General features: G+C 39.6%; 1 protein-coding gene across 1 annotated transcript in view; it reads right to left on the bottom strand.

Annotated features, from left to right (window-relative positions):
• Positions 1-23,445, bottom strand: part of cntn6 (contactin 6) — a 47,230-nt gene that overhangs the window by 12,762 nt on the left and 11,023 nt on the right. The window contains exons 6-18 of the mRNA XM_087178897.1: positions 22,909-23,011; positions 22,543-22,727; positions 18,692-18,834; positions 18,345-18,474; positions 17,898-18,048; positions 10,557-10,684; positions 9,818-9,990; positions 7,625-7,742; positions 4,945-5,103; positions 3,485-3,634; positions 2,756-2,826; positions 2,105-2,339; positions 1,879-1,994 (exon numbers count right to left, since the gene is read on the bottom strand). Of these exons, the coding sequence (XP_087035023.1) occupies positions 1,879-1,994; positions 2,105-2,339; positions 2,756-2,826; positions 3,485-3,634; positions 4,945-5,103; positions 7,625-7,742; positions 9,818-9,990; positions 10,557-10,684; positions 17,898-18,048; positions 18,345-18,474; positions 18,692-18,834; positions 22,543-22,727; positions 22,909-23,011 (1,862 nt within the window). The remainder of the gene's footprint in view (positions 1-1,878; positions 1,995-2,104; positions 2,340-2,755; positions 2,827-3,484; positions 3,635-4,944; positions 5,104-7,624; positions 7,743-9,817; positions 9,991-10,556; positions 10,685-17,897; positions 18,049-18,344; positions 18,475-18,691; positions 18,835-22,542; positions 22,728-22,908; positions 23,012-23,445) is intronic.

Raw genomic sequence — 23,445 nt, 5'->3', positions numbered from 1 at the left:
CAGCCAATCAGAATGCAACACGAAATGACGCAGAATACAGCAGCCAATTCTGAAAGTGCCACACTTTTCTCTAGCCCCATCCGGGTCCATACTCTCCTCCTCCTCCTCCTCCTCCTCTCTATTTGATACTAGAGGTGTCAGTACCATGCCAAGAGCTTGTTTATTGTTCTGCTGCATTCTAAAAAAAAAAAATCTATTTACATTGTAGTTCTATGATTCACCAGACAGTCATTGCACAATGTGATATGCTTCAAATTGATACTGTAAAGTCTGACAGAGGTTCTGAACCAGGATTTCATTAGACCCATCTCACACAGCGTGACATATAGTCAACTTACACGACGACTGTTTTTGCTCAGTCCAAAGGCGCTTTAACTTGACACTGAGTGGTAGGAAGAGGAATGAATCTGTGCATTATCTGAGGAGCTGTAGGAGCAAAAGATAGATTTATTACTGTTGAAATTGTTGGTTGTGACAGGCCTGAATCATCAGTGTTCTCTCTATTGCATAAAAATATTCAATCTCAAGGTAGCTCCTTAGTTGAGAAATCATGAGTCTGAGAATTTGTGGCCAGTTAAGAATAATTGCCCACTGTAAAACACTTGACAAAAACAGTCCTTGGTTTAGACCGGTGCTTCCCAACCTCTTCTAACTCATGGCCCACTTGAAAATCGCGAAAATGTTGGCAGCCCACAACTGTCCCTTTTACAATATGGAAGCCAGATAATGCCTTCTCAGAGCTTTTTATTTCAATGATAATGATCGAACATTCGGGATTGAACTGAAAGCAGGGGAAGCTCAACTTTTCTTTTTTGTTTGACGGGGGAGAGATCACTTGTCGATTAACCATCTCTCTTTCTTTAGCTACCCTATTTAATACTTCAGTTTTTACCATGGATGTAATCTTTTAGCGCACAATCAGACTGCGACAGAAAACAGTATATAATGTGGTCCGGTGAGGGATAAAATAAAAATTCCTATTATTGGCTTATCACAGTGACAGGCCTTAATATGAGAAAAAAAATAAGTTTTTAATAATTGTTAAAGATCATTTTGATATTTTTATTTATTTTTCTTTATATGATTTTATGTTTTCACCAAAATCGTACTGTTTTGCAAATGATTTGTTGGGCTACTTGAAATACCTTCACGGCCCACCAGTGGGCCCCAGCCCGCAGATTGGGAACCAATGGTTTAGAAAGTAGAAACTTCAAAACAATATATAAATAATGAGAAATTAAATATTTTTTCAACATCAAAAAGTTGTCAGAAATACATTTATATTGTTGATTAGCTGTATATTTTTATATCGGTACAAGCTGTAAATGTTTAGCATGAATGCTCTCAGCTCAGCTCCACTGCACAGCCGCTGTTCCCAAATGCATCACTGTGGTGCATCAAACGCCTACCTCATAACAATGTGTGGACCAAACACTGGCAATGACCTCAAAGCCTCAAACCTCAAAGCCTCTCAGCAGAGGTCAGGCCACCTGGGGACACCCCCCCTATCTAGGTTTTCCACAGCCAAAACCCAGGAGAATATTTGTGGTAGAGGATAGTGATGTATGATGTTTACACTTTCTTTTTTTTATTTATTATTTTTTAATAGCAGCTCTCAGACAGCCTTGGGTATTGAGTTCTTTTAGAGACTGCAACCGCTGCCAACAGACCTCTTCAACTCCTAGATTAGCCTGTGAAAAATCTGCCGCTCCAACACATACAGTATTTTAATGTCAGAATATTTCCACGTTGTCACCATTGGCGGTTACATTCAACTGAACGCCAGCTTATTATACTGTCAGTCATTCAGGGATTAATGTCTACTCCTTGTTTGAATATTCCTTGTGGCATTATTATTTCAACTTTTCTTTTTCATACCTCATATGCAATGATCTTCTCCTTGCTGGACCCGGGGGGAATTGGCTCCCAGTACACCTCGATGTCAGAGGCTGAAACGGCACGGCCCCACACTCTTGACGGTGCCTCAGAAGGCTCTAAATAGGATACATCATGAATTATGCATATTTGCAATTAAGAGAGAAAGCGTGCATTTTCTTGAATTAACACCATTAACTTTGCAGCATGTGGAGGTGAATAAACTCACCTTCCTCTGCAGAAAGCACTCTAACAACACGGCTGAACTGCCCCTCTCCCAGGCTGTTGTACACGCCCACTTTCACTTCAAACTGGGACAGGGGTGCGATGCTGTCATTTCTGTAAATATATCTGGATGCATCAGGTGATGCCAGCACTGTCTGGATCCAGGTGCTGCTGCCAAGTGGGCGGAAAGCCACAACATAGCCAAAGTCCTCTCCGCTCTGCTGTTCCTCCGGAACCGGCTGAGATAGGAACAGAAAAGTTACGCCTTTGACCCAAACAACTGTGAGCAGAAATTAAATTAGGGGAGGTGTAAAAAAAGTAAAACAGAAATTGTGTGTCTGAGAAACTGTTGAGAAAATGCACCGATATAGCATCTTGCCGTGCTTTGAACCACATCCAAAAAAAAACTGTCACCTAATTCTAGATTTGCACATATGAAATTTGCTCTGGCTCTGTATCTTGGTTTTGATTTACACAACAAGGGAAGTCAGCAGGCAGCAAATCAGAAAAGCTACGCTTCTAATTAAAAGCCGCTGCACTGAAGCCAGACCACTGCAGACACACTAACTCTGCCAGAACTCCATTCTCATCAGAAGATTCAAAGGATGCTCTCTTAAGATGAATGCCCACTCAAAAATACCCATGATCCTCTTACCTCCCAAATGATGACAAGTTCTCCTCGAGCTCCTCCGCCGCCACTCACATTAACGGGTGCAACCTTAGGAACTGAAGAGGCACAAAGGGAACTTAATCATCCCTCAGTTTTGGATTGTCATGTGTAAGGCAGTAGCAGAGGATTCAGTTAAACCACACAGCTTTGAATGAGGAGACCGCAGCCTCTAATTTACACAAAACAGGTTAATCACACAGTAGAGGAATTAAGCTTTTTTGTTGACAGTGGCATTACCACCCGTGCACGGTGCTGTTATTAGCCCAGCGCCGTATGTCAGCCCCATGTGTGAAGCACAATGGGAAACTTGTTCCCCTGTGATTCAACCAGCAGGATGGAATTACTCAGTCTACCAGCTCAAAATAGACACTTTTCATGTCGGTGCCTCATGACGTGTGGATAGGTCACATTTTCTATTGATGTAACTATTAATTAATCATGGCACAAGTTCCAGAGTGCGTGCACACACACACAGACACAAACACACACACGCACATACACACAAGCTTAGCGCTGAATGTTTCAAAGTGTAATTCAATTTCCCCTTATTTTGCATGTGACTCAGTAATCAAAGTATTGGCATGAAAAGGAACAACAGTTTTAAAAATGAGTAACATCACGGGTAGCACTGAAGGAAAGTGAAACTAATCAAACAGTTAAATTACATTTACTGATTAATTTGTTATAAGGAGAAACAACAAATCGAGAAGATACCTGCTGCTTTGGTTCGAATCTGTTTTGATGGCGTGCTGGGTTCTCCTACACCAACACTGTTGATTGCCACCACCCTGAATTCATAATCCACCCAGGGGTTCAAATCTTTCACTGTTGCATGCATCATCTGTCCAGGCACAGAATCAGGAACTAGGATTAAAGAATTTAGAATTGAGATGTGTTTTTTTTTTTTTTTTTTAACTGAGGCACATTTCACATTTTCTTTCCAGCACATATACAAAAAAAAACATTTCACAAACCAGTGAAGTACATCAAACTGAAATGGTGACATTTGTAAATCTTTTAATACTATTCCAATTACAGTACACTCAAGGGTGACACCGGTCCAACAAATCTACATGTTGTGTAATTATTTCTTGATATCGCACAGCAACGCCTGCATCTCACAATGCAATTTTACACATAAATGCAGTTAATAAATACAATGAATAAGCTGTCAGACAAAGTCGCTCCAGTTAATCCCTCTCCCTGCAAAGTATTTTGTTTGATTAGTGCTTTGGTGATCATTTTGATGTGCGTTTAAAAGTTTCAGGGTAAAGGTGGCAGACTGATCCCTGATCAGATTGGGTATCTGAGTTTTTGCCTCAATGCAACACGTCTTGCATATAACATGGTAGTTACAAGCTAGACAGTATCCAGAATGACTGAGCTTCTGTGCTTTTAACTTGTGCAGCAGACACTCAGCAGAACTTTCACGTATGCTAACATTACTTTTACTTTTTTATGCAAATGTTACTTTAACTTGTGCTGCTAATGGATTTTTTGGAACAAGTAATTTCTTAATAGCTTGGTAGAGCTAATTTTGTCTGGGTTAGCGGTGTCATTGCTACTGGAATTCCACATGTCATGTTAGACACGTGATAGAGCTACCAGACCTCTGTTGTGGTGTGTAGTAGAAATACATACATATTTACATCAAAGCAGTTTTAGTTACATTTTCATATCATTATTTTGTAGTTCATTTATTTTCCTTGGTTGGTCATGGCAGGTCCACATTCCCTCCAAACTACATGTAGCTGTTTGAATATGTATGTATATATGTCTCCTGAGCTGCATCGTGACTTATGTCACCAACAGACTGGGACAGACACAGTTTCTAGGGAAAGCAATGTAACAATGTTTTTTTTTTTTTTTTTTTTAACCAATTTTTAAGAAAAACACACAGAGTATATTATGTATATATTGTCAGCAGGCAACACTTGATATTACAGCCCACACCTAAATTACACTGTAAATTATGTGTATTATCTGTATTATAGAGTGTGCTGCTATCTAAACTTGTGAATTTTGTGTTTTATTCATAAGAATATCTATGGAATACATCTCAGAAAAAGAGCATAGTCTCCTAAATGACCATAGCCTCACAGATTACAGTGATATTCCTCAGTACTCACTAACACCAATTGAAAATAAGTGTTTCATGGTGGTGCAGCTGTTACCTGTTCTCACAGTCTGCCAGCCTATAGAGAAGGGGGTCCTGGCCTGCACCATGTACATGGTAACAGGACTGTGGTTGTCAGTTCCAGAGCTCCAGGACAGTTGCATAGTGGTGTCAGTAATGTCAGTCACCACCAGGCCCTCCGGGGCACCGGGAGGTCCTGCAATACCCGGAAACAAGAACAGATGTCTACATCAGCATCACTGCACAACAGCCAAAACAAATGAAATCACCTCAGCTTAGCTTCTTGCATGGCAGAGTGAGACCCCCACCTGAGGTGTTAAGTGATTCATAACAAACCTAACGACTCCAGTTCAGGGCTGGTGAAGCTATAATGGGCTCCTCTAGGAGTGCCTGTCTAATCAATACACTGAATAGTGTAGTTCAGTGGGAATTTAGACCATCAACTGTGTCAGATTAAATTTGCGTGAGGTCAGATAGTTTCAGTTTAACTTTAGCTTGAAGTATCCCCACCCCAGTATACAGTAAATCCCCTGGTCATGAAAACTGTTCAACAAATTTTAAACTTTGGGAAAAAAAAAAAAAATCACGGTCAGGTGAATCTGCTTCTCCCAGACAGAAAAAAGAAAATGTGGTCTTTATGGAGCCGAGTTGCCTAAACTAGCTAACAGAGAGGAGAGACATCAGTGTTTAACATTAGACAACATTAGTAACCAGGGATTTGGAAAAACAAGGCTGAATTTTCAACGGTGATCTCATTGAAATTAGGGAAAGCGGCATAATGAGATCAAACAATCAGGCCGGGGCTTGGATAACTGACATGAGATTTCCTGCTAAGCCCCACAAATCTGTAAAAGTAGCACTGAGCCCTCAGCGGGACTACCTGCTGCTGGAAGAAGATCACTGGGTATCAACCATGCTTGGTTTCAGATTACGCAAACAGAAACATACAATCTGTGTGTGAAAGCTGCACCATCTGACTCCTGATGCCAGTACAACGGTATTACTGAGACTGTTCTCTTCCTTTAGGGTTATGTGTTTCAATCATGGGTGATTGTGACTGACTGTGATTGGCTTTTGACGGATCACAGCCCTCTGATCTATAATCAATAACATTTTGACATATAGCACACTGTACGTTTATAAATGCTAATGACAGGTATGTTTGGACATCCCAGTTGTTCTTTCATCAGTGACCCAGCATTTTAACACTGCTCTGTGAACATATAACATTAACATAGTGCTACGAGTCTTTAAAATGACACCACGTAACTTTAAGCTTAGGATGTAGATATAAAGACCTCCAATCCCTAAATCCCCAGAAAAAAATAGAGGACATCAGTGTCATTAGCGGTGGCTCGGAGTTGTTCTAATAAGAAATTGTCACTGTGTTTTTATTTGAAAATTCTCAATACCCTTTGACTACAAGAAAGAATTAAGGATTCACATTACTGATCAATGCCAAATTCAAATTTTATAGTGTATAATTTCAACAGGCTGTGCATTGTACTTAAGTGGGGAGTGACCGATTGCGTGCCCTGTAAGCTAGGCTATTTGTTGCACTAATGCAAAATGGAGAAAACTGTATTGAGACAGATCTCGATACCAAATCACCTGAGAAGTAAAGTGTGAAAGAATTTTAAAATCAACACCACAGATGAAGAAGTTGCGGATAAAGTCAGGCGTTTGCTGACTAAGGTCAGCTTTCCATCCAAGTGAAGCTCAAATTTTAATGAAAATTTGCAGAAAAATGGCAAAAGAAATGTGAAATGCGAATTCATTATTATATCAAATATTATATATTAGAAGTTGGTTAATTGAGATAAACAGCAGGTGGTGCTAATTCTCCATTTGGGTGACATTAAAATACCGTACGAGAGGAGGATGCAACAAGGTGACGTAATTAAAAGAGCGAAATGTGGCATTTACAGTATGTTTGTTCCATGTGTTAATTTGAGGGAAGTGTCCGTCTCCTCATCACTCCACACACATCTGATGTTTCTGCCTGCCTCAACCTTTGGTCTCTTCAGTGGAGCGGAAGCTTTAGTGTCAAATAAATCACTTCATAGATGTCAGGATTTATTCTCTAAGTCTCTTTCCATTGCACTTACACGATACACCAAGTCTTCTACCTCAGCCAAGAAATAAAAAAATACTTTTTTGTGATTTTTTCTCATTTCTAGCATTTCCATCCAAGTTTCTTGCGAGCAAACTGAAAATGTGCATAAAAACAATTGGATAGAAACACACTTTACAGTAGTTAAAATGCAACTGGCTTACATTAGTTTGTCACCCACAACAGGGGGACTGAATGCCCTTACGCTACAGTTAAAGCAGTAATATACAAACATACATATACATATCTACAAATTACTTAATTAACTAACTAATATCAAGAGTGATGTTGCATATATATAACATTTATGGAATACCCAAAGTAAAACGTATATATGTACATAAACATAAATAATAACAAACAAAATAAAAAGGATGCTGCAGGTCCAAGATACTCCTAGAATTAAATGAATTCCTAAAACTTTAACCTCATATATTTCTCTCTTTAGTTTCAAAAAGTTCATGGTTGTCGGTCTGAAAGTCTATTAAAGCAGTTTTCTGCAGTCTGTGAAAACCGACATTGTGGTGATACATCTCTATCTGAAAACCTCCACAGAGAGTGCTAGAAAATGACAAGCAGTGTAAGATAGGAGGAACAGGCATACCTCTGACAATTAGGTCTGCTGCTGCCGAAACAGTGTCGACTTCAGTGTGTACCATGCACACATACTTCCCAGAATGCTTCAGCTGAATGTTCCTCACCATCAGGTCACCTGCAAATCCCTAATGACAAAGACACACACACGCATAAGCCTCTTGGAGAGGAAGGAAGGAAAACAAAAAGTTGCAAAGTCAAAGGAAGAAGTACGGAAAATCCTCGGAAGACATCAAATTTCTGTCTCAGTCACATGCTGCAAATCCTATTGTAAGGAAGGATGCACAAAAATTACTTGTTTTGAAACTGTTTTTTCTTTGGATCAGTGCTTTGTTTACACTTTATCCTTACAGCTCAGATTAAAAGCTCTAGCAAGAATTGTCAGAGTTGCGCTCTGCACTTTACTGCCGTGTACACACACACAAACACACACACACGCAGATGATTTTCAAAAGTTTTCTTTCAGTAAAATACAGCGATTCAGAAATCAGTCCCTTTGTGTAAAAAGCAAAGGCAAGTTACACAGCTGTTGTGATTATGCTCACTGTGCAAATGTCAGTGTTGTACAGCGACTTAGGTGGGCCTGGTGTGCTCAGCGAGAGGGAGCATGAATCTTGTAATCACAAAAATTTAGGCTCCTTTGTTCAGGGAGGAATTGATTGATTTACTCATACAGTGAGATTAACTCAGAGCAAGAGAAATGTCATCCATGTTTACAGGTTTCCCCCTCAGACCCAACACACAGTAACATCTCCTGGCATCTCTGAATTACACAGTGCAAACGATTTTCACACACGGGCTTAAAGACAAAACCGACCTTAAAACAAGAGTTCCCCTTGTGCTTCTCATGTTCTCATTCAATCAGTTTGAGCTATACTTAAAGGAACAGTTTGGCATTTTGGGAAGAACACCACTCGCATATCTGTGTGTTACGGGGCTAGAGCCTAGAGGCAGTTAGCCTAGCTTAACATAAAGACTGGAGGCAATTTAAAAATATGCTCAAGCATATCTGTACCTCACTAAAGAAGTGAAAGACTAAAGACAAGATTAAAAAAATAGTTTGACATTTATATCTGTCCATTAAGCATAAGGCTACATCCAGTAGCAGGTTAGCTTAGCTTTAGATAAAAACTGGAAAAAGGGAACCAGCTGGCTCAGCCCCATCTAACTATCACATCATATTTTGTTTTTTAAATCTGTACAGAAACTAAAGCATTAAATGATAAATTGACATTTTACTAAGCTGCTTCCTGTAGCCTTGTATTTAACAGACAGACATGAGGTAGTTAGTAAGCTTTAACCACAAACTGTAATCTTTACATCACTTTTGTCCTGACTCAAACCAATTTAGCGAGCTTAATGAATTAATGACAGCTGCAGGTGTTTAGCGGTATAGACTATTTTTTTAGCTCCATGGAAAGCTGGCTAACCTCATGGCTCCAGCTCCATATTTAAAGTTTTCTCTGCCTCCGAACATGGTTTCTTGCTGGGAGCGGGGGGTGGTGGTTGGAACTTGACATCGTTATCTTTATAATACAAAAGGTTATAATACGAGCTGAGCTATGTCTTCAGGGCAGACAGTCGCTATCGGAAAGTGACGAGACAAGCCGGGGCTAGCTGGTTAGCCTGCTAACTTCAGTAGGAGAAAGGGGGTTGTTTTCCACCACTGGAGACAGCTGTTGGTGGGTAAAGGAATGAAGTCCGACGCTGAACGCACAACATTTATTCTAGACGGTAAACAGCTGTTAATGCTAACGCTAGCTATGCAGTAATAGCAAAACTGAGATCGCAAATAAGTGTATTTCTTTTTCTTTCAAGATTATGTACATTTCTGGTTTTCTGCTAGACTACATTGTATATCACACCATCATGAATGTTTCCTAAAGATTCCGCTGAATAACTGCAGTGGGTCTCCTGGTATAACAAAGCCTGTAACCATCCAATACAATATTTTGAATCCATGATTTTATGAAGAATTAGGTGGTTGAGAGGCATTCGGGGGAAATTCAATGCACAATGAAATCATCTCCCGGCTCTATCAAAGACTATCATAGGCATTAACTGGCAGAAAAGCACAGCTCTCAGGAGCTTCAATATCAGCTGTAGCTTTTAAATACAATGTAGGGCAAATCCTTGGCACTGATTTTTAATATTTTTTTTTCTAATATCACAAAGCACAAGTGTTCATCCACATTACACATACCCCTCCAATCATTTCAAAGTGCTCCTGCCTGCTGAAATCAATGGCTTTGCCATTGAAAAACCACTTGAAGATGGGGCTCAGAGACGAATCACTGGACACTTCACATGGCAACACAAGGCTCTGTCCCACGGTGGCATCCAAACTCAAGGGTGGAACTACGATCCTGGTGGGTTCTACAGCATTACAGGGAAGGGGAAAAAGGAGGATCATTTGTTACTGTATGTAGCACTGTATTTCAATAAAATCCAGCCAAATGAAGAAGGTAATAAAGCTTAATTTGCCCAGAATCATGAAATAGACCAGTGTAATTAAGTGACCTTAAATAACTTCACTTAGGCAGCGAATGCCTCCCATAACTCAGTAATGAATAATTAAACATACTGCAATCACAATGTCAACTAGAAAGAAAAAAAAGGGCTCTCCCTCTCTCGCTATAATCATAATTATTTAAAAACCCAAATCTGAAAATGCTAGGGTAGCTCTTTTTAAATTAAATGTTGGTGAGAAAATATTCTTCACTCACGGCCATAGACGGTGGTGGTTTGTCCCACTCTGCTACATGAACAATAACTCACAGCTGACAAAACCATGGATGACTTATACGTCTGTCAAACCGCCGGGAACATAAAACGGCTATATATTTCATTATCAATTTCATGCTTGAGCTGGTATTTTTTTTCCTTTAACAAAAGTTTAAACCCTTGGCTTAGAAGGTACAGTCGTGGACAAAGAGAAATACCTTTCACCACCAGTGTCCCCGTGCTGCTGGATGTTCCAAAATGGTTTCTGGCCACACATGTGTATCTGCCTCCATCAGATTTGGAGATGTTGGTGATACGTAGAGTCCCATCTGCCATGATAGTCTGTCTGAGGAGAAGGACAAAACTGAAACAGCGCATCTCTCATTTCCTTATCAATTCTTTAGTTGTTAATTGAATGAAAAGTGACGATAAGAATCAATGAAATATTTCTTGGCTGAGATATGGTCTCATTTCTCAAGCCATTTGAACTTTTTTCCCACCATTTATTTCATTTTGAATGAAGGCTCCAGAATCTATTCCAAAAGTCTGTTTAGTACGCCTCAGAAGATAACAATTATCTTAGCTGAGGCAGAAAAGATTTGCTGTAGGCTCAGCATAATATTGACAGCACAATAGCTTAAATGCACATATTAATTGGATACCAAACAGGCCACCAGGGCTGGGCAGTACGGTGAGAGTAAGAGGAGAGGAGCACGACAGAGAGGCAATTTGAATGGGATCTTTACCTGCAGCCTTATCGCTCCACAACATGTGGAGATAGTATCAACACACTATAAGCCGTTTCTGAGAGGCAATAAGATGGAGATATGCATATAGAAGCATCTAGCCTGACAAAATGTCAAGCTGGTCTTACAGGAGAAATAAACTGGCCGTCTGATGAGAGTTCTCGAAAGAAACGTGACTAAAGCAACAGTTACACACAGGAATGTTGACCTTGTTGTTGCACTGGTGTAACAGCTTGTGACTTACTTTCATGAAGTGCAATTACATGATTATCAATTATTATCGATTATCAATTATGCTTTCTATAATAATGATAAAATAACAAAACTACAATTACCGCCGTTAATATTTGGTTATATGACTCAGAAGCCAGAATCACATAAAATATGAACCATTTCAATTTTACTTGAAATACATTTTTAGTTTTAATACTTTCTGAAACACTGAGTAGTGTCTGCACGTTTTCCTTTCAGGCTGCATGTTGTCACAATAAATGCCAACAATAAGGTAACGCAGCCTGTGTGAGAGAGCATCATTGTTCCTGAGCACACTTTACAATTCAGATGAGTGCGTCAACATCTTTATCAATCCAGCTCGCAGGGAGTTAGTTGGAAGATCAACCAGAAAAATGAGGGCGAGAAAAATCTGATAGCAAAAATTGAGAAGCTCAGGTCCCCCCACATCTCCGGTGGAAATGATGCCCTTATTTATCAAACTTCACATTTTAGCCTGGAATAGTTCTCTCAGCACTGTAGTTGTGGACAGGCAAGTTGGAAAGCGTGTAAACATATGCATAAACGAGGCAGATAATGCTCTCCTGTTGTGACCTTTGGATTCAGCAAATCAAACAGAAATACTGTGAGCAGCCAGCTCAAAAATCAAACAATTTCATATTGGCTCCCAAGAATAAATATGTATTCACTTGGGCTGAGCTGAGACCCAGAGAGCATGTCAGACACAGGGTGCTTTACGCTGATTTATTGACAAAAATATCAAGCGCTGAGGGATGGAGGCGCACTGAGAACATGACCTGAGGGGCAATGAGCTGCAAAACAAATAGAAACGTGAAGAACTATCTGCTTTGTAGACAAGCTCCGTTCCATGCTGCGAATTTCTATTCTTGTCCGAATGTGCAGCCTGGGTAATGCCTAGGTAATTTTTCTCCCTTTCCTCATGACCAGCCCATGGAAAATATGATAACCAATCAATCCCACCGGTCACATGTTGAGGCAGCTCCAGTGAGTTACAGAAAGTCTATGGAAAGCTGGATGTACATATTGATCCGAGGCTGAGCCCGAAAGAAAATGAGAAAGGAAGAAAAAACAAACAAACAGCAGATATGCACTTTACACTTCATCTGACACATAACCAGCATGCAACTTAAAACTGCAAAATTAGAGTCAGCATATGTCATAGTGTTGTGTAAGTGTGAAAAGGGTATTTTGGTCAGATTGTCATGAATCATCTTAGCATCTGCAGTTTAGCCTTTGATGAATAAAGATAATTCAAAAGTCAAACCACTGTAATGTACATTCAGTTGAAAATCAGTTGCTGGTGATTTCCAAAGAGAATGAACAGCTCATGATACAGGAGCTTTTTTAGTTTAGTTTTTCCATAATCAGCAGAGTGAGATTCTTTATTTGAATCCATCTTCAGTCACAAATTCAATTTTGTTTAATTATACATGTTTGTGATCGTTCGCTCATATATTGGCACTGAAATAAATGAGCTTGAGCTGTATTAACCAAAAAAGGTTATTATTCAAAACTCTGCTCAAGTCTCCTCCTGGCAAACTTATGTGAGCTACTACTGTTCATCTTCCTGCATTCACATAAGGGGCTCGTATTAATGAATTCCCAGCAAAACATTCAGATTCATCTTAAGCATTTGTACTGAAGAAAAGAAACCGGATGAAATATCAAGTGCCCTTGATACAGCTATTACAGCAGGAATTTTACCATTTGTAACTTTTTCTTGTGAAGCAAATTTCAGGAATTCAGAAGAAACTTTCTTCAATTGACTCCAACACTCAACTCGATTTTCCTGACAGTAGATTGAGGAAAAATCAGTTCAGAAAGTTCAGTTAGTCCAGCTACCACAGGACTAACTGTGTTCACCAGAATGATGCTGCACTTGGGTAAAAACCTAGTATTTTACCAATATGAACTTTGCACGAACTGAGAGTCTTTTTGAAGTTTTATGAGAGTGTACTTTTAGGTCGATGGGTTAAGCCCGAGAGGTGTGTGAAGAAGGACTTGGGTGGGTGGATCAAGTGGCCGTCCTATGAGAGAAAAGTTAGTAAGATCCCCAGAGTTATTAAACGGGATGCTGAATCCCAGTTCTACCACTGTAATACACCACATTTACAACATGCTGAATGGCTCAGGGCAATGATTATTCTTTAAAGGCTCTGTAAATGAGATTTTAAACATTAATATAGCAGCAAACAACTATTTTCTATGTAAAGATTTAGTGGAGCAATGGTGTCCTGACGGAGAATAAAGGCACACTTCCTCTGTTTGTAATCAGAGCTTCGGTGTTCTTTGTTTTGGGGGCTGGTCCGGCAGCGCGTGCATGTTAGTGCCTGTGCATGTTAGTGCATAAGAGTCCCCCTCTGTTAAACCGTTGGTCCTTCCCACATTTACAAGCACACAGGTACCACCCACACACCAGATGAACCAGCGTTCAGGTAAAAGTGACCTTCCAGAATTTCCTCCATTGAAGAAAAAAAACACATTTTCATCTAAAAAAAAAAGGCCTCAGACAAAGAAAGAGATGAGACCAGATCATAGGTGGACTGAGCATGAGGACTACAGGCTCCAATCCTGGCCAGCTGTGGGACTGTCAAAAAAACCAATAAAGTTTTTACCACTCTCTCAGTATCATTCGTGTGGCCGGTCCGAGCGCATGAGTCCAACCGACCGTGGACCAGAGCCAATACTGGTCTGGCTCCACCAAGATGGAGAGCCCTATGAGCTGCTAACGGCCTCCAACTTGACTTGCAACTTGCTTCCTCCCCTGAATTTGTTGAGCTAATGCTGCTAACGCTAGCTGGCTTGATAACAGCATTGCCGCAGAGCATATCTCAGCAACGCTACCGTGAGGCTAATGGTTGTGACTGGGCTGAGAACTGAGACAATGAACGATGTGTGGCCAACAAAGCATTTGAGATGATGGTGGTCTAGTGCGACAGCTAGTGGCAGTGACTATCGTTTACAGAACCTTTGATCAGAGCATCTGTAAAATATAAAGTTTTCTATTTCTGGACCTTTTTAATTTGAAATCAGCATATCTGATGTGAATACGAACTTTATAAATAAAGATGTTCAAGCAGAAGCAATTGAGGAGGCAAACATAAAGTATCATGACATGTAAATATCTTTTTAATTTTGATATATGAAATTTATAGAATAGAAAATAAACTAAGAAACTGCTTAGTATAAACATTAACTTACATGTATAATATTAAAAATTACTTTGGCAAAACTGTAATTTGGCAATTAATTAAATGCCAATCTTGTTTTACTAAATCTGTATGGTCTAAAAACTAAGAGCCTACTATACTTGTGGGATCTAACAGCTACGTGGGGACCAAAATGATGCATCCCAAAAACTTAAATGGCTGTTTGAGGGTTAAGACTTGGTTTTAGGATTAGAGTATTAGGATTAGGTTAGAGAATTAGCTTTAGGTTAATGTTAGGCATTCAGTTATGGTGGTTAAGGTTTAGGTAAGGGGCTAGGGAAGGGTGTGTGTGTGTGTGTGTGTGTGTGTGTGTGTGTGTGCGCGTGTGTGTCTTTAAGATAGTTTCAACTTTAATAAAAGAAGGAAACTTCTGACTCCTTTGCTCTTTGACTAAATGCCGACTTTTCACTGTTCACTTTACATTACATTTATTTGCTAATGCACATTATTATGCTTTCAGTTGTTGGAGCTATTTTAATATCTTGCTGTAAAAATTCCCTGTATTTCTACAGCATGTTTGCAGCTATGGTTATGCTTTATACATGGTGGACAAAATGTTTTCACTCAGCAAACACAGGAGACACAAAAAAAAAAAAGAAACATAAAACAAAACTTGCTGTTAAAATCAGTATTGGAGAAAAAAAATTATACAGGTCCAAGTTTGAGAAGCAACACTGCTCTTCAGACAGAAAGACATAAAGAGACTACTTTTCTTCTTGCCCTCTTTATTTGCAACTCTCACCATTGAGATGCTGTTGTAAGTCACTAAAGTCGGCGCCTGAATGGCACAAGGAGTAAATTGGCTCTCAGAAGATTGATGCTATTAAGTTAACTATAGGGCTTGAGACTGACAAAGCTTTCTGATGGTGTTTTACATAAAAGACATGCTTTTATTTGTATGTCTCATAATGTGTAGGTATATTAAACATCGGCTTTATGGGGGGAAAAAACCAAGATTGCCAATATTGTCCTTCCTTCCTCTGAGAAATAACCTAAATGCTCCAATATTACGCCATTACGCTAGCATAGTGATTTCATCTCTGGGAGATGTGGAGTCTGGAACAGTGAGAGAGTTAGACTTGTTTCCGTCAGCACTGCAGGTGGATTCACACTCGAAAGCAGTATTGACTGATTTGTGATGACTCCTAAACTGAACCTTTCTGATAACTAGTTGAGACTTTTGGAACTTCCTTGCAGTTCTAGCAGCTCAGCCACTGTTTTTCTGAACCTACTTGAACACTTACCTGTCCTTCTTTTCCACAAAACAACTAATGAAAGGAGATGTCATACTGTGTTTCAACTCTGCTGGTTGTTTTTGTGTGCATTAGTCTCTGCGAAGGCCGAGTGCAACAACAAACTGTGTCTTTCAGTTCGTAGATTTTGCCGCAGACCTTAAATCATGCAATGGTGTGGTCTGTCATGTAGCCTGAGGTAGAGTTTCAGTGAAGGATGTAGTCAGATTGTTTTTCTCTGTGGTTTTTGCACAAGCGATGACCCTACAGGATGTCTGTTCTACATTCAGCTCTTTGACTGCCTTGAAGAGCTGTGCAACTGTGGGACGCTGGATGCTTTGAAGTTTCAAACAGCTAAATCATATTGTGCTGTAGATATAAAACTGATAGACTCAGGATCATGGCCTCGGTCTTACATCCATTAAAAAGGCATCAGTCAAAGCCTCTGTGTGTCAGCAGAAAACCAATATCTGTATCTGTGTGAAGAATAAAGTGTCTCTTTGAAAACAAAACTTTTTTTGGACCAAACAAGGCTGTTTTATGCAACCTTGACTTCCAAAATATGGAGGACTGAAACTGCCAAAATCAATACAGTCACTGAGCAGTGAGCAGATGAAAGTCTGTGCTGGGCACAAACACATTGGAACCCGTGATGAGCAACTTAATCAGCTGTCTATTGAATTGACCTGACATTAGTAGATACGTTTTCTTGCTGCATGTAAACAAATATCACAGCAGGTTATAAAAAGAAAAAAAAGCTGAACGCCACACAGCAGCAATGTATCATCAAATCAGTATTTCCAGATTTTTATTTTAACATTAGTAATTTAACACTAGAACCGCCATGACAGTCTGACAGACCGTTTGGAGTTTTTATTATGCAAATAAATTTGTTTAAATAAAAACTACAAGTCTCTCAGTCCATGACTTTTCCTAAATATATGTTTTTGATGTTTTCTGAAGCCTAGAAGGTGTTAAAAAAAACCCCACAAGATTTCTGAGCATTTATTCCTCTGACCACCAAAGCGGTCATATAGAGCACTGTACCAGCTGTGATCATAGAAATTATTACAATGGATCTATTTCATGGTATTCGCGAGTCTATTTTTTTCACTTACTGTTTTCATTAGGCCTATATTTTTATATGCGGCTCTGGAGAGAGAGCAGGAGTCACTTTCTCAGGACCTTAGCGAGCGACCTTAGCTTATGGTTTAGTGATGAGGAAAGTCACTGTCGGGTGGCACATCTGTCAGCATGTCCACTCATGACGCAGCCACTTCACAAACTTTATTTTGTGAGTACAAACTAGACCTTGATTTAGTAAATAGTCGGCTTGTAGGCTATAAACAGTAAGCAACATTTAAAATCGCTCATTTATAATGGATAAAGAATCATAATGCAGCCTAATAAATCTCAACTGTCCAGTGCAGCACACACGCCACACCGGTCTCTGTGAGAGCCTGTAGGCTAGGTCAGATCCAGGTAGAACGAGTGTAAAACAAACTCTGGCTGTTGATAATAAACAATGACAAAAAATAACAATCCAATAAACCTCAGCGAGAACAGCGACAGCAGCTCTGACCTGAGAGTGAAACACCATCTCCAGATGCAGGTGTGTGTCATAGGTGCATCAGGCAGTGCTGCACGATCACTATTAGTAAATCATTCTCTAATGTAACTTGGAACCACAGCCCCTTATTTCTATTATGAAGCACACATGTAAAAAGATATAAATAATAAAATAATAAACAAATAAGTTTGGGGGACATGCAATAATGGGAAATAATAAATGGATAGATAAATAAATAAAAAATAACGGTAAATACGGTACAGCAACAATGGGCAAATTAAAACAGAAATATCAGTTTATGTCACAATGCGTTACTTAATTAATGCCTTCATTTATTATTTTTGGTGCATTTAATGGCATATCATTTATTTTTGGAGTTATTTATTTATCTATGTTTGATCTTGGCAGTTTCAGTCCTCCATACAAAAATCCCCTTGGGCTGAAGCATAAATAACAATGAGTCCTAGAAATGAACATGGCCACAAGAATAAACCCTTTAACAGATGCCATCAGTGGCAGGAGCAGTGGTGCATACAGTACAATACCCTACCTCTTGCTGTCCTTCAGCGGTTCGCCCCCTCTCCACCAGGAGATTGTGGCCCTGGGGGAAGCGTGGGGGCGACATTCTAGGACCACCTCACCCCCCCTCTGGATCACCGTGGACTTCTTCACGGGGCGCCGGGTGAAGTCAGGCGGGGAGGCTGAGGAACAGACCCATGTTATTCTGGCGTTGAGGAGGGGCAACAGCTGAGCATCAGCCAAAATGTCAAGTGAATCACCAGCACTTACGGAAATTATATTTCAACACCAGACTGGAAATGAAATGGAATTATGGAAATGAAAGAGCCAGGCTGTGTCTCAGTGAGGAGCCATTCCAGCCTGTTTTTATTCATTTGTTTACTTTCAGATGTGAGGCGCTTACAACACAAAGTACATAGGGTACATCTCTACCTTGTCTCTGCATCAGCTCATTGTACAGGACAAACAAAGTGCTTACCTACAACTTTGAGCTCAGAGCTGGCATAGACGGCTCCATGTTCATTCTCCGCCACACACTGATACATCCCGGAGTCCAACAGACTAATCCTGGATATGGTCAGTCTACCAGCTTCCACATGGATTCTCCCCTGCAAATCAGGCCAGCTGATTAATGATGGGAAAACATTTTACCTTTTTTTTTTTTTCTTTGTTTTATGTTAACTGTATTTTGAATTATCATTATTATTATTGGTAGGAGTAGTTTTTATTGTCTGATAGTGCATTTCATGTATATAAAATCACAATGAATGTCTATAACATTTTTATAAAAATCTAATCTTAGTTTTAGTGTTGGTGGTGTCTTACCTCTGCTGTTAGTGGCTGACCATTCTTCAGCCATCTGTATACAGGGCTCGGCTTACCGATGGCTTTACATTCCCACTGCAGATTAGCATCTATTGCCATATGAGCATCTTTCAGTGTTTGGACCCAATGCAGATGTTCAACATCTGTAGGGAAGAGAAATGAATATGAATAATTATTGACAAAAATGTCAAAATTCTACAGGAGATGTGCTGTATTTACTCTAACCAATATCAAAATCTTAGAATGAGTCATTTAAACATTTAATTCCAAAGAACTGAGGAGAGCTACAACTTTTTTCTGACAATATACATTATGTAGCTGAAATATGGTTTGTATTAGCAGGTAAATCCCATCAGCTTTTTTCAAACTTGGAACATGTTCTTGTCTGGTTTTGACAGCTGGACTGGTTCTGCAGTCTTCGGGTCAGATTTACATACATGAGAGGCCATGGCAAATTCGCACTACTTGTTTCATTCAATTTGCATTCACAGCCTGCGTGTAATTAGCTTCTGAATTACTAGGGCAGCAGCTCATTACACAGTTAGTGCCTGGGACTGACCTCAAGGTGCATTGTGCAGTAGGCATAGTTCACTGGGATTTGAGATAACCAAGTTCAGAAAAGAAATGAAATTTTCTCATTAAATTACAATATAGCCTGACCCGTGGGCCTCTTTGTGTTATTAAAGCAACTGGGGTCAATAAACTAAAAGAGAAAAGAAAATGTATCTCAAAGAAATAACTGTTAATACCAGTTTTGCAATCAGAGGGGAGAGAGCTGAGCGAGAAGAGGGCGGATAGGGGATGATGATGATGTCTCACTACAATACTGAGGTAAAAGCAAAAGACTGTTCTTCCTACAGGGATTTCACAGTTTGTCAAGTTCAATGAGTACAAAATCATGAATCCTTGTCCCCTCCTTATTCTGTGTTCCAAAATATATTAAGAAATTGTTCATTAATTCCTATCACGTTAAGAAGCTATTTTAGTTATATAGCTTTTATTAATTAGTTTATTTTTGGCTAACTAATTCTTCTGAGCTTTCCATGTTTTTGAGGGTTGTCTGTCCCACCACGACCTCATTTTTCAATAAAACCGTGTTGTTTACTTCACTTTATTACCTCTCAGGAGTGCAGATTTTCCATGTAAAACCTGAATGCACAATCAATCACAACTCACCGAGCTTGTTGCTCTCCTGATCTTAAAATGCACAGACCATACTTTAAGAGGTGAAGTGCACTTTACAGGTGACAAACAGAGAGTGCCTCATGTGGCCAACAAACTGACCTTTTAGGCTGAAACTGCCTCTACACTAGTTCAGCAGCAGGACAGTAGTACAGATGTTTTTTTGTCACAAAAAGCTTCAACTAAAAAGGAACTAAATTAAGTGAAGTGGGGCACGGACATAAACAGGTAGTACTTTAAAAGCATGACACCTGATGTCATAAGGAAAACTAATAATGAACCTTGAGAACACAGTTCTGAATAAATTATACAGACTTTACTATTATCTATGTTATACTGTTATATCTAGGTTTAAGTCAAGCTACAACAAGCTTTGGCAATACTGCTACATTTACATATTCATTTTGTACATGCTTGCATTAGGCAAAATTATGCAAAACTATATAAAAAACTTTTTGCAGATGATTTTGAAATTTACCTTCAACGCCAAGCCATTACAGTCCCATAGGTTCCCTTCACAAGGGCAATGAACAAACTAATCACTGTGTGCTTGAAGCTGTATCAGCTAAACTCAGTTCTCCTCTGCCTTAGAAAACCCCAAAAAACTAAATTCTCATAACGCGACAAACTTGTTGTAAATTGTTCATTTCAGCACATTTAAGAGATTTGACCATTAGAATAAGTGACGCTCCCTAAACTGGCCCTGTAAGGCTGCCTGTCATGCTCTGTTTGATTTACAAAAATGTTACCAAGCAGTAAAAAGTACAATTTCACACTGTGCGTCTGTCAGTAACCAGCAGACAAAAAAAGATTTTAGCAGAGTGGATGCCACAGGTGTTCTTGAATCACTTGTACGTGCCTCCTCTGTTCTTCTGTGCCAATTTGTTTGTACAACTGAGTCCTAATGTCTTGGTATAATCACATACACAAAATTAAATCTAAAATGGGAGTGATAATTGCTATTAAAAGTGTCACTCATGTCTGTCTCCTACTGCACCTGATGTCTCATCTCTTAACCTTCCTCTGGGGAATGCGTGTTCTAGAAAAAAAAAAAAAGCATATTTTCCCAAGAATAACTTTTGCTACAAATTCGCACAATATTACAAAATTAGACAATGGATAATGTAGCTGTTGCAACAACCCTGAACGTACCCAGAATTGTTTTGTACAGAGCAGCCATGGAATAATTTACTATTGTTTTTTCAGAATAGTTGAACGATTCCTAATGAGTCAGAGCTTCGTTTGAGGCTATCCTGACTGATACATGGAATATTAAACAGTAATCTATGGCAAGAATTTACAATAGTGGGGAAGTGAGTTGTCTTAAATTGTGTTTGTATAATGAGTAGTTGGACATTTAACTGCTGATTATATTACAAACTAGTGCTATACCTTGTTTTAAATGATTTTATAACCTGATTTATATGTAAGTACTTGTTAATATCAATATATCTATCTAAATATCTTGCAATTATGTCTGATTAACATAATCAGATTCATTTTTTGTATGTTTTTTTTTCCTTGGACCACAGGATAAGTAGCTGTCAGACAACTTGAACAAAGTGCAACTGCTGAGTCCCAAGTTTCAATCACTGATGCTTGTCATTAGCTCTCTCAGTAGCTCAGGACCAAAACATCTCTCTAATTCTCTTTTTACAAATGAACCCTCTCTGCCTCTCAAAGAGTGGTATGTTAACAGAGTCCAAATTAAATGTGGAGAAGCAGCGTTTTGTTTCTTTGCACCACCAAAGTGGAACAAACTTGCAGAGGTTACAAAGGACTTGACGGGACTTGACATGATGTGACGACCTTTAAACTGTTTATGCTCTCCCCTTATTTCACACAGCACTTTATATTTCTTTCTGCTTTTAATTTCTTTAAAAACGATTTCTCTCTATTGAAATGCATTCCCTTTGAATGTATTATGTAAAGCACCTTGAATTTCTTTTTTGTATGAGATGTGCTTCACAGACAAAATTGCCTTGCTACAGCTTTATGTCAACAACCACTTACAGCCTAATTTTAACACTGCTGAAGTCAAACTATGTCTCTGAATCCAAAATTCTATGTAAAACCAAAAAAAAACCCTAAAATCTTATTTACAGTCTGATATCCATCTTTTTTTTTATTAGTTCTGTATTAACACATGCACCACAGCAGACGGGAGCAGGGGAGACGCTCCCTCTGCTCTCTGCCTCCAGAAGACAGCTGTGAGTATTCGCTCATGGAGACAGCGCTTTCTTACAACATACAAATGAGTCATTTCAAAGCTCGCAGTTGGACAGCCAGTTCCTTTTGAATCTACGGACCTATCCTGACATATGAGTAATCTCATTTTCTACTTCAAGCTACTGGGTTAAAAGAATTATTCAGTATGCCGGGGGAGATCTTTAACTTTAGATAGATAATGATAATGAGCACAAATAAAGCCCAGATTATCCTGGCATTATAAGGCTATTTCATACTGAGAAAATAACCCAATTACTTTAGAAAGAACCAATAATAAAGCACTTCAGATATTTCTCCCAACAAATGCTCCTGTTCTCGCTTGACAGAAGGGCTGCTGCCATGTTTGTGTGTAGTAAAGTGCTGGATGTTAAATAGTATTGATTGAGGAGAAAAAGATTAGGGAGGAGAGACAGGAAGCAAAAGAATACATGGTTTCTTACTGTGGAATATAAGTTGCCCTCTGGCAACATTTCGTCCTCTGCTGTTTTCGGCAACGCACTCGTACACACCGGCATCCTCTGGGCGAAAATATGGAATTTCCAGAACCCCACTGGAGTGATTGATTTTAATCTTGCCGGGGAGTGGATTTCCATCAGCTCTTCTCCATGAGATGGAAGGCACTGGGCTGCAGAGGTCACACACACAAAAAGGTCACGCTGGCCACATGGTCCTGCACACAGGAGGACTGCTGCCATGTTTGCCAGTCTATTAGTTAGTTGTAAAAGAGAATGGCTGGCCACTTCAGAAATTTTGGCAACGCGACGTGAGGCGTAGAGCCTCACCGTGCTAATGTTTCTGACACTTACTTTCCTAAGGCAAAGCACTCCAGCTTCACTGATAATCCTTTAGAGACATGAAGAGTGTCAGGAAACTGAACCTCAATCTTTGGCTCGTATTCACCCATCACCACTGCATGAGGGATAAAAGCAAATCACATCAGTCAAAACACAAAACATGGACATTCAGTTTCATGTAATTCATATTGAATCTAAGAGCCACGGCGCCGATGACACTGGCAGAGAGCGGATGTGCGCGTGTTGACGCCGTGTACAACAGCGTTTAACTTAGCGGATGGATGAATTTGGATTACATATCTGCCTCAGCTCAAATCTGAAGTGGTACACATAAACGGTCCTGATGGGGTTGAGTGTGTGTGGCAGGCTCCTTGCTGTGTGTGTGTGTGTGTGTGTGTCTGCATGCATTTTTGTCAGTGCAAACTACGTTTCTGGTTATGTAAATATGTGCCTTCATGCAGACAGAGAGGGTTCCGCGCATACATAACCCTGTATAGTTCACAGGCTTTTCGGGGGTGGCGCAGAAACCTTGCTCGTAAGCAAAAGCAA

This window comes from Seriola lalandi, unplaced genomic scaffold, assembly GCF_002814215.2.
Source record: "Seriola lalandi dorsalis isolate HSWRI2012SDOR001 ecotype SW California unplaced genomic scaffold, Sedor1 jcf7180002054748, whole genome shotgun sequence".
NCBI lineage: Eukaryota > Metazoa > Chordata > Actinopteri > Carangiformes > Carangidae > Seriola > Seriola lalandi.
Note: the sequence above shows the minus strand (reverse complement) of the source record. Positions and strands in the feature narration are given on the sequence as shown.